Source organism: Labrus bergylta, chromosome 16 (genome assembly GCF_963930695.1).
Source record: "Labrus bergylta chromosome 16, fLabBer1.1, whole genome shotgun sequence".
NCBI lineage: Eukaryota > Metazoa > Chordata > Actinopteri > Labriformes > Labridae > Labrus > Labrus bergylta.
In genome coordinates this window covers 16,357,386-16,372,451 of record NC_089210.1, presented here as the reverse complement: position 1 = coordinate 16,372,451, position 15,066 = coordinate 16,357,386, and the positions used below count along the sequence as shown (strand labels likewise).

At 43.2% G+C, this 15,066-nt stretch overlaps 1 protein-coding gene across 18 annotated transcripts in view; it reads left to right on the top strand.

Moving 5' to 3' along the window:
• mapk8ip3 (mitogen-activated protein kinase 8 interacting protein 3) overlaps positions 1-15,066 on the top strand; it is a 33,081-nt gene that overhangs the window by 10,029 nt on the left and 7,986 nt on the right. For 3 of the 18 annotated variants that reach the window (XM_020653216.3, XM_020653210.3, XM_020653213.3), the window contains 17 exons: positions 1,608-1,755; positions 3,031-3,262; positions 3,359-3,461; positions 4,614-4,732; positions 5,577-5,588; positions 6,719-6,736; positions 8,302-8,359; positions 8,579-8,731; positions 10,089-10,146; positions 10,330-10,481; positions 10,661-10,717; positions 10,807-10,977; positions 12,150-12,309; positions 13,230-13,280; positions 13,714-13,803; positions 14,251-14,400; positions 14,495-14,660. In XM_020653216.3, the coding sequence (XP_020508872.2) occupies positions 1,608-1,755; positions 3,031-3,262; positions 3,359-3,461; positions 4,614-4,732; positions 5,577-5,588; positions 6,719-6,736; positions 8,302-8,359; positions 8,579-8,731; positions 10,089-10,146; positions 10,330-10,481; positions 10,661-10,717; positions 10,807-10,977; positions 12,150-12,309; positions 13,230-13,280; positions 13,714-13,803; positions 14,251-14,400; positions 14,495-14,660 (1,898 nt within the window). The remainder of the gene's footprint in view (positions 1-1,607; positions 1,756-3,030; positions 3,263-3,358; positions 3,462-4,613; positions 4,733-5,576; positions 5,589-6,718; positions 6,737-8,301; positions 8,360-8,578; positions 8,732-10,088; positions 10,147-10,329; positions 10,482-10,660; positions 10,718-10,806; positions 10,978-12,149; positions 12,310-13,229; positions 13,281-13,713; positions 13,804-14,250; positions 14,401-14,494; positions 14,661-15,066) is intronic. The other 15 variants (XM_020653215.3, XM_065964325.1, XM_020653221.3 and 12 more) reach the window with 10 other exon arrangements.

Below are 15,066 nucleotides of genomic sequence, written 5' to 3'. Positions count from 1 at the left end.
CTCCTCTCTCCTCCCCCTCCTCCTCCTCTTCCTCCTCTCTCTCCTCATCCTCTCTCCTCCTCCTACCCTTCCTTCTTCCTCCTCCTCCTCCTTCTCCTCTCTCCTCCCCCTCTTCCTCCTCCTCCTCCTCTCTCCTCCTCTTCTTCCTCCTCTTCCTCATCCTCCTCCTCTTCTTCTTCCTCTTCCTCCTCCTCCCCCTCCTCCTCCTCTTCCTCTTCCTCCTCCTCCTCCTCTCTCCTCCTCTTCTTCCTCCTCCTCCTCTTCCTCCTCTTCCTCCTCCTCTTCTTCCTCCTCCTCCTCCTCTCCTCCCCCTCCTCCTCCTCTTCCTCCTCCTCCTCCTCTTCCTTCTTCCTCCTCCTTCCTCCTCCTCTTCCTCCTCCTCTTCTTCCTCCTCTTCCTCCTCTTCCTCCTCCTCTTCCTCCTCCTCTAAACCAGCCTGCTTAGACCTCAAATGTGATTTAAGAAGTGCTGATGCCCCTCCTGTTATAAACTGTTATTCTCTCAGGTGTTTGCTGTTACTTGCTTGTGAAAAACATTTCTGAATGTATCAGTGGACTGCAGTAAGGAATGATTAAGAGGTCATGATAAACAATGCATATTATATCATGCATATTTGACCTTTCTCCTTTTCCTCCCTCATGAGTCGCAGTCAGTCCATCTGTCTGTCTGCCTGCTCTGCGTGTCTGTCTCTCCCAAAAATCAATAATGTTGTGTTAGGAGGAAGCATTTTGACGACTGTCTGATGTGGAGAAATAATGCATTTATTTACACATTTAAAAATCACTGTGCATGTCTGCTGTCCTGTAGAGAAGCCGAAGTAAGATGATTTGCCTAAACTAATTTGCAGCTTGTAAAAAACATGAAAATTATAAAAAGACAGCAGCCGGTCGTTATAAGAGATATGTCTCAGTTCTTTGTTTGGTTCTTTATTTGTGCCAAAAAGTGTTAAAAATAAAACAAAGTAACAGAAATATACAAAAGCAAAAGAAAGAACAGGATAATACATCTTGATAATGTTGCAAAAAACATTTCCAGGCAGATTTCTGTATTTTTAGAAAGTCTTTAAATCCATGTGTCACGTTGAATAATGTGCATAAAAAAATCTAAATAAAAGTATAATTGCATAAAAATCATCATTTTTATTTAGTGTAACAGTTATTTGGTCACGTTGACAGCAGCAGGAGAACTAACAGCTAGAAACAGGACAATCAATATATTAATTAAGCATAAAAACAAGAAGTTCAAAGTGACTCAGATTTTGAAAAAGAAGGCAGCTGTTAAACTTTACTTTTTATTCCTTTAAAAACATTAAATGTTGCTCATCTGAGAGTCTCTTCTCAGATTTGTAGCTTCATATTACCTGTGCATAAAATATCATGGCATCATTCTCCTCTTCTTTGCCTCTCAGCATGAAAGATAAAGTGTTTCCTGAAACGTTCTCCTGTGTTTCTACTTTTTGTGAAACCTTGTCGGGGTCGTTTTGCTCCTTGCATCGATGCATGCCAGGAGAGGACCCGACCTCAGAGAAGATGAGCTGATTCAATGTAAGAACCGAGTGATCAACAGGTATTCTCACACGACTCTCTCTGTGTCTTTTCTTCCTGCAGCAAAGCGGAGCGCCCGCCGTCATTGAGCCTGTACCCGAGCGGCGAGGGCATGGTACGTGGGGGTCTCGGGGGGGCTAGGATGATGCCCGGGAAAGACATCTGGCAGGTCAGCGAGCTCGGTCGGTCTTCCTCACGCTCTGCCTATCAGGTGGGACAGACAGCGGCCGTGTCCTCCTCCTCCACAAACACAACCACTGACCAGGGAGTGGAAAGGGGAGGGGCCAGCCTTACTGCTAGCCACACCCATCCTGACCACCCCCCTCCCTTCACGCCTGCTTGTGTCACCTAAGAGGAACTTTAGTACTCACATCACCTGTATTTAACCTTTTAAAAATCAGATATCTTTGAGGTTTAAACGTTGACTTGAGCAAGCAGAGCGGCCATATTGTTCTCATGGAGAACATAACTGTGATTATTTTACTGTGTTTACTTCTTTCCATGTGTCCTCATGTTTCACTTTGAGCCTTGGTTTCTTAATGTGCCGTTATGCTACTCGTACAGTTTGATGTCATATTTACAGATAATGTGTTTATGTGTGAGATGAACACACAGGTAAGAAAGTAAGAGGACAGTGTTGCTTTCATGTCGTAGCCCCGTAACATCCTGAGAGCTTTAGCACAGAGAGAAGTGAACTCTTACTTTAGGTTAGAATGAGTTGTATTGAGTATAACTTTGATATCCAACATTATTGAACACTGTTCTTAAAGGCTTTATATGCAATTTTTCACACACTGTAATAGAAATCAAGTATATCCTCTGAAAATAACTCTGTGAGTCATGACTGTCTACAATGGGTGTAACACCCGAGTCCCACTGTCTGTGATGTTTTCAGAGTTTTCAGAGTCCTATCTTCACTTTGTTTACATCGCCGGGAGGGCCGGCTGGCTCCTCCCCTTGCGTATAAAAGTTGTTTAATTGAGGGACTAGAGAAAAGAAGAATAACATACTGTACTCACTGCTTAACTGTGTTTCTAGATCATGCTCATTTCAGGTAAATTTACATGCAGTGTGAAGATACGAGCATAATAAAGATCGCTAGCATTAGCATGCTAACACAACAATGCAGCACAAGTTGTTTTGGTTTCATGCTGGTGCTCAAGGGCGACATCTGCTGGATCAAAAAATCACATATAAAGCCTTTAACGTCTGTGCAAGGAAAAAAACTACATATGTTGGAAAAAGTTTCTGTAAACGTGAAACGACTCAGGAACTATGTTTGAGCTCGTAGCTTCACATTGCACATAAATTGGCACAGAGTGTGATTTAAAGACACTTTCATATGAACTAAGCAGTGAGTATGTATGCAGGTGTTACAGGTAAAAGAAAGTAGTGCCCGATCCTCCCTCCTCTACTTGATGCTTATATTATCTTCCCTGTCTCTCGCTCACATGTCATCGACTCACACAAACCGCTCTACACCAAGGAGGATGGATCAGAGTCTGACTCAGTGGCGGCCACACCAAGCAGCACAGGAAGCAAGTCCAACACGCCAACCTCCTCGGTCCCCTCCGCCAGCGTCACCCCCATCAACGAGGGATTCCCCCCAAACTCTGAGTTCGATGCAATGAGGGCCGGAAATCGCAGGAAAAGTGCCAAGAGGCTCAGCCGGAACATGGAGGTGCAGGTTTCCCAGGAGACCAGGAACGTCAGCATCGGTAAGAAACGTAAAGAAAAACACGACCTTTAGTTTAAAGATCCTGTGACTGGAAGGAGAGATGTTCTTCAGCTGCTTCTCTGTCGTGTCTTTTCAGGTATGGGAAGCAGCGATGAGTGGTCTGAGTTTCAGGAGATCATCGACTCGACCCCTGAGCTGGACATGTGTGTGGACCCCCGAGTGTACGGAGGAGGAAACAGGTACAACAAAGCGAGGCTGCATTATCCGACCTGCGCAAACTAACAAAGTACAGAGAGCATATTAGATCTCCCTCTTAGCCGTGACATGACATGAAGTCAGACCACACGAGTGTTCTGAACATTTAATACCTACATGATGAATCAGGTAATCAGGACTCAGGCTGGCAGAAAAAAAATAGAAACTAAAAAAACCTGCTTGCAAAGTTGCTTGAGTAGTGAACATAGTTTCTTGGATTATTTCTTTGTTGAATTAGGTTAGGTTGCAGTCTTTTGTGCAGATTTGCAGCCAGTTGGCTCAAACATCGAGCTCTTCATCCGAGCAAATATGCTTTTATCTTCACCTTCACAGGACAACTTTAATCAAGTGTCGTCATACTTTGTCTTTAATGCATTAAAACAAACCTCAATCGTGTTATTTATATGAAATTAAAAGAAGTCTTTGACCTTTAGGTGGTCAAAATTATTTACTGTAGCTCGAAACAGACTCAATTTGTGTTCCATTAGAAGTGGAGATAGAAGGCGGGTAAGATGGTGACGTCATGACTTTGGGTCCGTCTGCGTTTAAAACACGTTTTAAATCATAACAATGTTGTCAAACAGTCTTGAAAGCAAGTTGTAACTGTGAGAGAGCTTGATCTGGATTGTGTGCTGAGTACTACCTCACAGTGTCGTCAGCGTAAAAATGAAAATGAACATTGAAAACATTTTGATCCATATTATTTATGTATAATGAATGATTAGGAGAGGCCCCAGGAAGGACCCCTGAGGCACACCTTTGGTAACTAAAAGTGAGAGCACGGTCTCAATAGCCTGAATATATTGGAAATGTTTTGGTACTGAAATTAAGACAGTGCTGGAGTTTAAGTGCAAATTTTGGTGATTTCAAATATTAAATTAACCAATATTTGGTGCCTAGGACTCCTATTTTTGTTTTCCTGGTGCCAAAACAGTTATCAGTATTATATGATTTTGACAAATATCTTATCATTGTTTAAAATTCTGGGTCCTTACCGCTTGCTCCTTCTCCTCTTAGTTACATCGGTACGTTTTATCGATTTACTCCGGATCAAGTGGGAACTTAAGGGAGAACATGTAAATGAGTTTTTGGTTCTCACACTGCGAGTGTCTGATTTAATCCGATGTGTGTTTCAGCCCCTCTCAGGGCATCGTGAACGAGGCCTTTGGCATCAACACCGACTCTCTGTACCACGAGATCAAAGATGCCAAGTCGGACATCATCGGAGACGTGGATGCAGGCGCCGAGCTGTTGGGTATGATCAGAACTTAAGGGCAGGACTTAGGTTACAGTCACAGGTTAAAAAACAGCATCGTGTTGCTCTGAAGCTCGGCCGTAATGATGAAGTTAGTAAATATTTCTCTGTGAAACCGCTCCTCCTTCGACGCCTCCTGATGGAAAGTGAAGTTGACCTATTTCCTCTCCTGCCACTGTGCGTTATTACTCAGTTATATCTGAATACTTTGAGATCCAAATCAGGGACGACGAAGATGCATGTGCACCTTCCTCGTAGCCAGTGTTTCTTTTGTCTTTGCAGAAGTGTAGAGCAGGAGCTCAGTGTGAGTCTGTGTGATTGTACCGCTGCACCAGCTCTTACTTCTTTCTCTCTTGCATGGCTGAGGCAGTAAGCAAAACGCTCCATGCAGCTCACCATCGGCCACATCCTGAAAAAAAATCATGAACTCCCTCATTTGCTGCACAAACAACGCCAGCTGCCCTCTCATGCAGAGTTACTTTGAAAGTTGTTGTTGTTTTTATTCTGTTTCTTTAAGGCAGATGTTTGTTTGATGCAACATATTTTAAGGGGTTTGAGTTAAAACATATTTGACCTTTATTAGAAGGTGAAATAATCAGTTTTTATCACTCTTTATTTGATCTTATACGTTCATTATTTACACACACTTTAATGGGTTTTTGAAGAGTTTTGTTTTGGTTCATTTCCAGCATTAGAACAGAGTTATTTTGGCTTTTATTTATTCACACTGAATTCTAAAAAGCAGAAATAGAAAGGGGAAGCTCAAGACTTCTTGTCCACTTGTTAACCTCTCACCCATTTTTCTTTTTTCCCTTTTATGTGCTTCTGCTGGTGACACCCATAGGCGAGTTCTCAGGTGTGTATCTGAGCATGCATTTGTTTTTTCTTTTACTCTCTTAACTCCTCTCTACGCTCCAATTTAGAGTGAAACATTAATGAGTGCATACAAGTTACATATATCAGTTTAAAATCGTAGCTCATATAGGAAAGTTTATTACTTTGAAATCAGTTTGTAAAATACGCCATGAAACTTTTGAAATCTTTGAAAACTCTTTGAATCTTAAGTGATCACCAAAACACAGAAAGTCTGCAAACCTTAAAGGAGCAATATGTAACTCTGACTCCTAGTGTTTAAAATGGGTACTGCAGTCCAAATTCAAAACATTGTAGAGAGCTGTCTCCCTCCTCCCTCCTCTCTAGAGTCAATGCTCACGCAGGTTGCCATGTGGTGGACACTGAAGCTTCAGTGTTTATCCAGCTCTGCATGGGTCTGTAAACCTTTCTGCGTTCTAACCGCTCCATTTTTCAAAAGCATCTCCAATATTGATCCTAGTTTGAGCACGTTTCTGCTCGTGGAGCTTATTAGAAACATGCAGAGGCTTTTTAGGTCGGGTACAATCACTTCTATCTGAACCACTTCTCTTGCCCGCTTCCATCGCTGCAACACCTGTTGACCTGATAACTGCTCTCATATCTGGCAAAACGAGGGGTGTCCAAAACGGCCGTGTGGGGGTGTCTTAAAACCGCCTACCTTCTCTGGTCCAAACAAATCCAGAGCATTCAGGACCAGAATCTAAAGTTAGAAGGAGGACATACTGGCTGCTACATTGTTGTCAGATCATATAGTAAGGTACCTTTCACTCACTACACATCTTACTGATTGATCCTTTCAAGTCCAAATGATTGACTTAAAAAAGATGTTTCAAAATCCCCCAAATTTAATGATATATAATTTCTCTCCCTGCCGTTAATCCCAGATACTCATGGCCTCAAAATCAAATATGCAATACATGAATTCAAAGAATAAGTATGCTCTTAGAATTTCAGTTCACTGAGACTTTAAAATAAACCTGATGATCTGTTTGGTCAGAAAAAAAAGATTTCTAGCATCCTCTCTATTCTCCCTTGAATATCTCCTGAACATCTTCTCTTCTTCCTCTCTGATCCACACCTTTCTTCCTCTTCTCCTTCTTCTTTTGCCTCCAGTCCGTGATGATTTCTTCGGTAAGGCTCCTTGCCTACACTCGTGGTCACATCTGCTTGTCATATCATCCCCCAACCTCCAGCTTTCACATTCTCCTGGTTCCTTCTTTGTGTTTGCTTTCAGCGTGGCTTTATGTTTACTGTTTGTGCCACCTTTGCAAAACGTATACCTCATTTTGTAAACGATTTTAACATGGAAAAACAATGAAATGAGACATACTACTGGCTTTTGAGATCTCTGAATCAAATGGAAATATAAAGTCCTGTACCGAATTGGTAGTTTTATTCCAGTAAAGACATTTGATAACCAGACGAATCAAAGCAAAGAAACAAATTGTATAACCTCCAGTTTTGCACAGAAAAGTGCCTTCTGAGCTGTCTGTAGTGAACCGACTCTGCAGTCAGCTCACATTTCACAACAAACACTTTTCTCTGCACACATCTCAAACCCTCACTGCTGTAATAGACACCTGGTGAATAAGAACCTCTTCCCTTTTTGTATTGTTTGTGTTTGATGTTTGTGCAAAGCTCCCTTTGTTCCATATTTTCAAAAAGTTCTGCTTAAAGTTTGTGTCCTTGGCTGATTTTGCACGGTGCTTTCTGCTTGCACGTATGATTTTCTCTGAATTAGAAATCATTCAGATTTAATAGCAACAATTTTAAAGGTCACATATTATGCAAAATGCATTTCACCGTGTTTTTTATACAGTAACTTCCGCCCCTAGTCTGTCTACAAACCCCCCAATGATGAGAAAAGTCCATCCTCTCCGTCTTCTTCCTGCTCCACTTTTCAGAAAATGTGTGCTCAAACAGGCCGTTTGGAGATTTTCTCTTTATGACATCACAAAGGGCAGTAGCCCCTCCCCCAGGTGGGTGACACTCCCGCAGCTAGGTGTTTGTTCTGCCCTCTGAGTCTGCCTTCTCACCGTAAACAATAGGACATGGAGCGAGAAAGCCCGAGTACACCCAAGTCCTTCCAGAGAGGGGGCGTGGTCAGACACAGCTCATTTACATATTTAAAGGTACAGACACAGAAACAGCCTGTTCTGAGCAGGGCTGAAATAGAGGGGTTTATAAACATGATTAAATACAGGATCAGAGTGGATTTAGAACAAGAAACTTCACACACATGATTTGGGGAGCTCTGAGACTTATTTACACTGAAGAAGATATGTGACCTTTAAACTCAACTCTAACCTCAGACTAAATGTTTGAGGAGAAGAATAAGTTCTTCTCATACTACTTAATGTCAAACTGTTGCTGCTCGGTGCTGGTTCAGGCAAAGATCCTCGAGGAGACACAAATCCTTTAAGATTAAACTCTTGATTTTGAAAATCAACCTGAAATCTAACAACCAACCCTCCATGTCAACCTGACCTGTGCTTAATTCTAACATGATTATAAAATCCACCATCTGTGCGTTAATTTTTTCATTTTGATTATTAAATCTTTGCCTTTTGTGGAGTTTTTACATATTTGTCTCCACAAAACGCACTTACCTTCCCCTGCGGTGAAACAACTCTTGTGGGTTTGTTGATAATTGCATGCCATGTGCAGAGTGACAGCTGTGAATGTGACGGTTTCAGGGATGGGAAAGGAGGTGGAGAACCTGCTGACGGAGAACAAACAGCTCCTCGAGACCAAGTAAGAGAAACAGAGGAGTATAAAATGTGTTATTTTCATCCTTTATAATGTGTCTTGTAACAACACAAAGATGTGTTTGTGTCCTAAAGATGTGCTTTAATAAGTGGGACAGTGAAGTTATTCTTGCTTGCACCAGATATTGCATAATGCTTATTTCCCATCTGCAGGAGTCAAACTCTCCTCAAGCTGCTGCTGACGTCTGCTTCCTTTACTCTACAGAAACGCTCTCAACATTGTGAAAAACGACCTTATAGCCAAAGTGGACGAGCTGTCGGGGGAGCAGGAGGTGCTGCGGGAGGAACTGGAAGCTGTGAGGCAGTCTAAGAACAAAGTGGACGCTCGAGTGAAGGAGCTGGAAGAAGAACTCAAGAGGTGAAACTCACAGCTACTTGTTGTTTGCAGGAATTAAACAATGAGCTTCTTCTTTTTTATGGTATTTAAATCAGAAATAAATTTTGATGCAATGCAGAAAATAACCAAACAAATACGAGTTACACTCTGCAGCAGTAAGACAACAATAACAACGATAACCACCTTAACATCACGGGTTAAACTGCTGACATGTAATCCAAACCTTAGTGACCCAAAAAAATGAACTCATCCTGGTAAAGGACACAGAACAGAATCAACTTTTGAAAAACAGTCACTCGAGACCTTTTGAAGTTTGACAGCCAGAGGGCAAAATGTCTACAAACAGATCTCAGTTTGTCTGAGTGGTAGACGACATCTTGGCCTCTTCAGACTCCTGTAATATCCTGTATTGATTTTTCTTTTCTTAGTCAGTGTCAGGAGGAGCTGTAGTTTCCTGCTGAGTGTGCTTCTTGAGGAAGATTTTTCCTTTAAAGAAGAATAAAAGAGCACACAGTCATAACGCCTTTTTTTTTCATACCTTCCTCTCTTTACTGTAGATTCAGTAAATCTGCTCACAGTGAATGAGGCTGTAATGTTCCTGCAGTTAGAGTTGATTGAGGATCAACTTCTTCCATAAAGAGTCAAGTTCAAAACAAGCAGCGACCTCTGGTGCTGAAAAATGAAGTGTAAAATCCTGCAGTTCCTTGAGTGTCCACTAGAGGCCGGCTGCAGAAGCACAGGAAGTCACATACACACCCATTCAACAGCAGAAATTAATATGTTTACAGCCTGGTTCAACAAACCAAATAGGTCTGATTAGCTCATGTCTCCATCGGCCAAGTGCTCACTCCTCTACACCGCTGTAATCCGATGTAAATTTACAGACTGGGTCACCATTATTACGCTGTCGATAAATCAGTACCCCTTTTCAGACTGTTTTTTTTTTTTGCTTAAGTGCCGTAGCTAAGTTCAGCCGCCATCACGTCTTTGTACATTCAAATGGATTCTGCATCGGCATAATATAAGTGTCTCAGTCTGTGTATTCATATTGTGTTGCGGCGTTGTGTAAGCACAGCGGGAGCTCCACATACACCCTGTCAGACATGCACACACACACGCTGGCTCAGCTGAAACCGTCTCTCCTCTCTCTATGGCTGATATGAATGTACAAAGACGTGATGACAGCTGAGCTTAATACAGTCATTTTGTCTGATAATATCTTGTGTCTTCATGAGGGTGAATTTTAAAGAAATAGATTATATTCTGTCCCAGCAGGAAAAGAAAAAGTTTCAAACTCTTCCCTGACTGTCCAGATTAGTTCAGATGACCACAGGTAGAATAAGGTTGTGTAACGCTGATATTTGGTTTTGTGCCGCAGGTTACGAGCGGAAGCTCTCGGCGCGTCTCGAGACTCAAAGGATGAAGGAGGAGATGATGTGAGTGAAACGACTTCTTTACCTGAAAGCTTTTTCTCACATCATAAGTTTCTTTATCGACAGAATGAAAAGAGTCTCGTAAACTTATAACAAACCATATGTGAGCTCAAACAGACTGTCTAGTTCTTAAGTTTGTGTCCATCCTTTTTGATTCATTTAAAAAAAAAGCTCTTGTGTCTCCAGTTTTCATCACCCATGCAGGACGGCGACATGACGATGACACAGCGGCGGCGGTTCACCCGGGTGGAGATGGCCCGCGTGCTGATGGAGAGGAATCAGTACAAAGAGAGGCTGATGGAGCTGCAGGAGGCCGTGCGGTGGACGGAGATGATCAGGTAGACGAACGATAAGATGTTTTCAGGTCTTTAGTTCTCTCTGCAGCACAAGAATGTTTATTTGTTTGCGATTTTATGGCACAGAAATGTCTCAAAATGAACTGTGTGACTTAAGAAAGGCTTTGATGTTTGGATTAGCTTTTCTTTAACGTCTTGTCAACACCTCTCTTTCCTCTCAGGGCGTCCAGAGAAAGTCCTCAAATCACGGAGAAAAAGAAGTCCACCATCTGGCAGTTGTAAGATTCTGTTTCTTACTTATTTACTGTAAAAAAAAACAATTTAACAAACAGAGTAATTCATTTCGCTTTCTTCCTCCATCCTCCAGCTTTGCACGTCTCTTCAGCACGTCGTCCAGCCCACCGCCCGTCAAGCGGCCGTACTGCAGTGTCAACATCCACTACAAGTCTCCGTCTCCGGCTGGTTTCTCTCAGCGCCGCAGCCACACCATGTGTCAGATCTCCACCTCCAACCGCACACTGGAGTTCTTCCCTGAAGAGTGAGCAGCAAACCGGCTCCATAGCTTTACGCTTCCTTTACACCTCACCTGCCTCACACTCTGATCCGAGCGCTTGGTTTGTCTGTTGCTTGCTCGCTCGCTCGCTAGTAGCAGCTTTGGGGAGTCAAACGCTTCCAGCTGGTTCTTCACTGATCAGCATTTTGGATTTTTCTTCACAACAAGCTTAAAAATGATATCAAGACAAATCTTTTCATGGCTGATATTTAATATTTTTTCATCTAAATCCAATGAAAACAGATCATCCTGTTCCTGCTATTGAACATATTCCATTAGAGACCATTTTCCTCCAAGGTCGCTCTCAGGCTGCAAACATCAACAAACTGGAGAATTTCCAAAAAGCTCAGACAATGACATAAATACAAGAGTGTAGGAAAAAAAACTAAAATATAATTAAATAACTGAACGAGCTCAATACAACGAGTATAATACAAATAAATACAATAAAGTAAATACACTTGGGACGTCGGTGGCCTGGTGGATATGTTATGCGGTTGCTGTGGTCCTCTTCGCGGCAGCCATGGGTTCGAGTCCAACCTCGACCTTTGCTGCATGTCATCCCCTACTTCTACATCCTCTCTCATCCCAACACTTCCTGACAAAGATGGCCCCAAAAAATAATGTAAAATAGTAACAAATGTTGGGAGGTTAAAAAATCAGGTTTCTAAAATGTCCAGAAGGTCAAAGTTCATTTCCCTGAAGAAGATGTCGTATCTAGTTCTAAGTGCCCGGTGCAGAATAAGAAAAATCTGATTTTCCTCGTCCTGATCGGGCTCGAGTCAACAGTAACTGGTTTGAGCAGCGTGTCTGATAATGCCCAGCGGAGAGATGCACAACTTCTGTTTAGTACGACAATAATTTTCCTGTCAGAGCTTTACAAATATAAAGATGCCAATGCACATGCCCAATCAAGGTTCTGTTTAAAAAAGGATTCAGGGATTTTTCAGTCAAGTGTGAAGTGACCCCGTGCTTGGCTTGACCGTAGTTCAACTCTTGGTTTTCACTGCTGTTGCTTTATTTTCCTCTCTTCAAAATCTTCCTCTTTCTTCTTCTCTCTGTCTCTTGCTGATGGCTGGCTCGGCTGCTAACGCTTCGCTCTTCCTCTCTTCCTCTCTTCTTCTTCTTCCTTTTCCCTTTCTTCTCGTTGCTTCCAGACTGGCGAGTAACGGTGTTGCGTCTCTCCTCAGCGACTCAGCACTGTTGGCTCGCAGAGAGCAGCGGCGTGAGCAGTATCGGCAGGTCCGCGAGCACATGCGCCGCGATGACGGCATCATGCAGGCCTGCGGGTGGAGTGTGCCATCACGCTTTAAACAGGTACACACACACACACACACACACACACACACACCTACATTTTCTCCAGACTGAAATGAAGGTCGATGAGATTTTGGGCTTGAGATGAGCTTCACTTCCTCGTCTTCTTCAGATAAATGATGCAAAGAGAAATCCAGTTTTAGAAAAGAGCTGTAGGTGCTGAAAAACTGTAGAATGTCTGAATGAATGTTGGGCTAAAACGTGACCTGTCTCAAGGATGCATGGAAACATTTGACTAAAGTTTAAAGGTCACATATTATCCACAATCCTCTTTCCCATGTTCCTCTGACACTAACATGTGTCTCTAGCCCGTCTACAAACCCTCCAATGATGAGAAAAGTCCATCCTCTCCGTCTTTAGCCTGCTCCACAGAAAATGTGTGCTGTTTGTAGATTTTCCCTTCATGGCATCACAAAGGGCAGTAGCCCCTCCCCCAGGTGGGTGACTCTCCCACAGCTAGGTGTTTGTTCTGCCCTCTGAGTCTGCCTTCTCACCGTAAACAATAGGACATGGAGCGAGAAAGCCCGACTACACCCAAGCCCTTCCAGAGAGGGGGCGTGGTCAGACACAGCTCATTTACATATTTAAAGGTACAGACACAGAAACAGACTGTTCTGAGCAGGGCTGAAATAGAGGGGTTTATAAACATGATCAAATACAGGATCAGAGTGGATTTAGAACAAGACACTTCACAGACACATATTTTGAGGAGCTCTGACACTTATTTACAGTGAAGAAGAGGAGGAGGATATGTCACCTTTAAATAAACCGACTTCTGTTAAAATAGCATGAAGCTCTCAGTTTTTTCCACTCGACCATGATCGTTATTAGAGAGTATTTAAACTGGCCGGCTGATGCTGTGAAGGTCGGAGGTCAGAGTGTGTTGGTAGGCAGGTGGCTCTAACTCTGGTCTCCCGCAGCCTGGAGGTCAGACGGACAGCGCTCAGGACAGCCCGCTGAAGAGACAACAGGCAAGTGAGACCGACAGAGTGCCTGCATGTGCCCCCCCCCCCCACCCCCATTTAACCTTAAAAAAGAGAAAAGAGAAAAATTACAACTTAACAAACACAGAAGACATCCAGATAACAAAGCCAGCCTTTAGCTTTTAGTCTACATGTGAATGCTCTCAACAAAATTAGCATTTTTCAAACATATTAACATCTGGAAAAGAACTTCTGCAACTCTGGAAATGCATGAAATTACATTTTATCTTTATTTTGAGGCATGATAAAGAAACATTAACATCATAACTGCATCCTTTTAACCCCTATGAACGTTTAACCTCTGTCTGTCTCAACCTGCCCGACTTAACACGTTGATTTTATCAAGATTTTCTCCTTCCTGTTTTGATGTTTTTTCGCTTCTCTGATTTCCTCCTGAAACCATTTAATGTTTGCGTTTTAGACAGCGACCGAGAAAGAGGACAACCGCATGAAGAACGTTCCCGTCCCCGTTTACTGTCGTCCTCTGGTGGAGAAGGACCCCAACAGGAAGGTGAGGCGTTTGGGGGACGAGTGACGGGCATTACTCAAACATGTGTTTTTACGTTCTGTTAGCTGATTTGAATGTTTCATCCTCAGATATTTGTGCAGAGTTTGACGGCTGAAGGCTGTTTTCATCAACTGAATATGAAAAGGGTTAGGGTTAACCCTGACTAAGAATGAAGCATCAGTGTGTCGAAATTAAATTAAACACAAGGCGATGACCACAGGGTTAAATGTGATGTTTAGGGTCGTCGTTGAAGGGAACAAATATGGACGATAAAGACGATGAGTTCATGCGTCATCAAAGTGTTCACATAAACATCTGTCGGGTTCAGAGTGACACGAAATAATGTAACCTCACTTTGAAAAGGGCGTTGTGTCATGTAAGTCAAACTGAAAGTGTTCAGGTGTATTTTCTGGTCGTTTACATATCTTCTCATCTTGGCTGTGCTTGTAGTTGTGGTGTGCAGCAGGAGTGGACCTCACAGGATGGAGGGCGACCAATCAGGCGTCTCTGCAGACCAACGCACCTTCAGGCAGCAGCGACCCTCTGCAGGCCGAGGAGAACGGAGACAAGAAGAGCCACAGCTCCCCGGAGAAGAGGAAGGTACAGACATTTAGTTACTCGTGTTACATTTATAGGGCGGGTTTTTAAAAAACATGCTTCGACCGTCTCATCTCTCCCTCCTGTGTTCACGCAGTCCAAGGAGCTCCAGGAGACGGACACCATGAGCAGTCGAGTGTGGATCCTCACCAGCACACACTCTGCCAGCAAGGTGGTCATCATCGACGCAAACCAGCCGGGCTCGCTGGTCGACCAGTTCAACGTCTGCAACGCCCACGTGCTCTGCATCTCCAGCGTGCCAGGTGAGGCAGAGTTCTCTTCAAACCCCTCAGAGACTTTATACATCCGGGGTGTTTAGCTGACTTTAACTTGTGTTGTTGCTCAAATTGAGTAAAATACAAGTAAAGGAGTGACTGGTGGATTGGTGCAGCGTCCGCAGTATTGGAAGCGTTGTGCCAGACCGTCATGGTGAAGAGTGAGCTGAGCCGAAAGACAAAGATATACCATTCAATTCAGTTCAGACCCTCACCCAGAGTCATGAGCTTTTTGTAGTGACCAAAAGAATTAGATACAAGCGGCCGAAATGAGTTTCTTCTGTGCTCGGCCTTGGAAATAGGGGGAGGAGTTTGGACTTGTCTAGTGGGTGCTCCTCTCCATTGAAAGGAGCCAGTTGAGGTGGTTCAGGCATCTGATTAGGATGCATCCTGG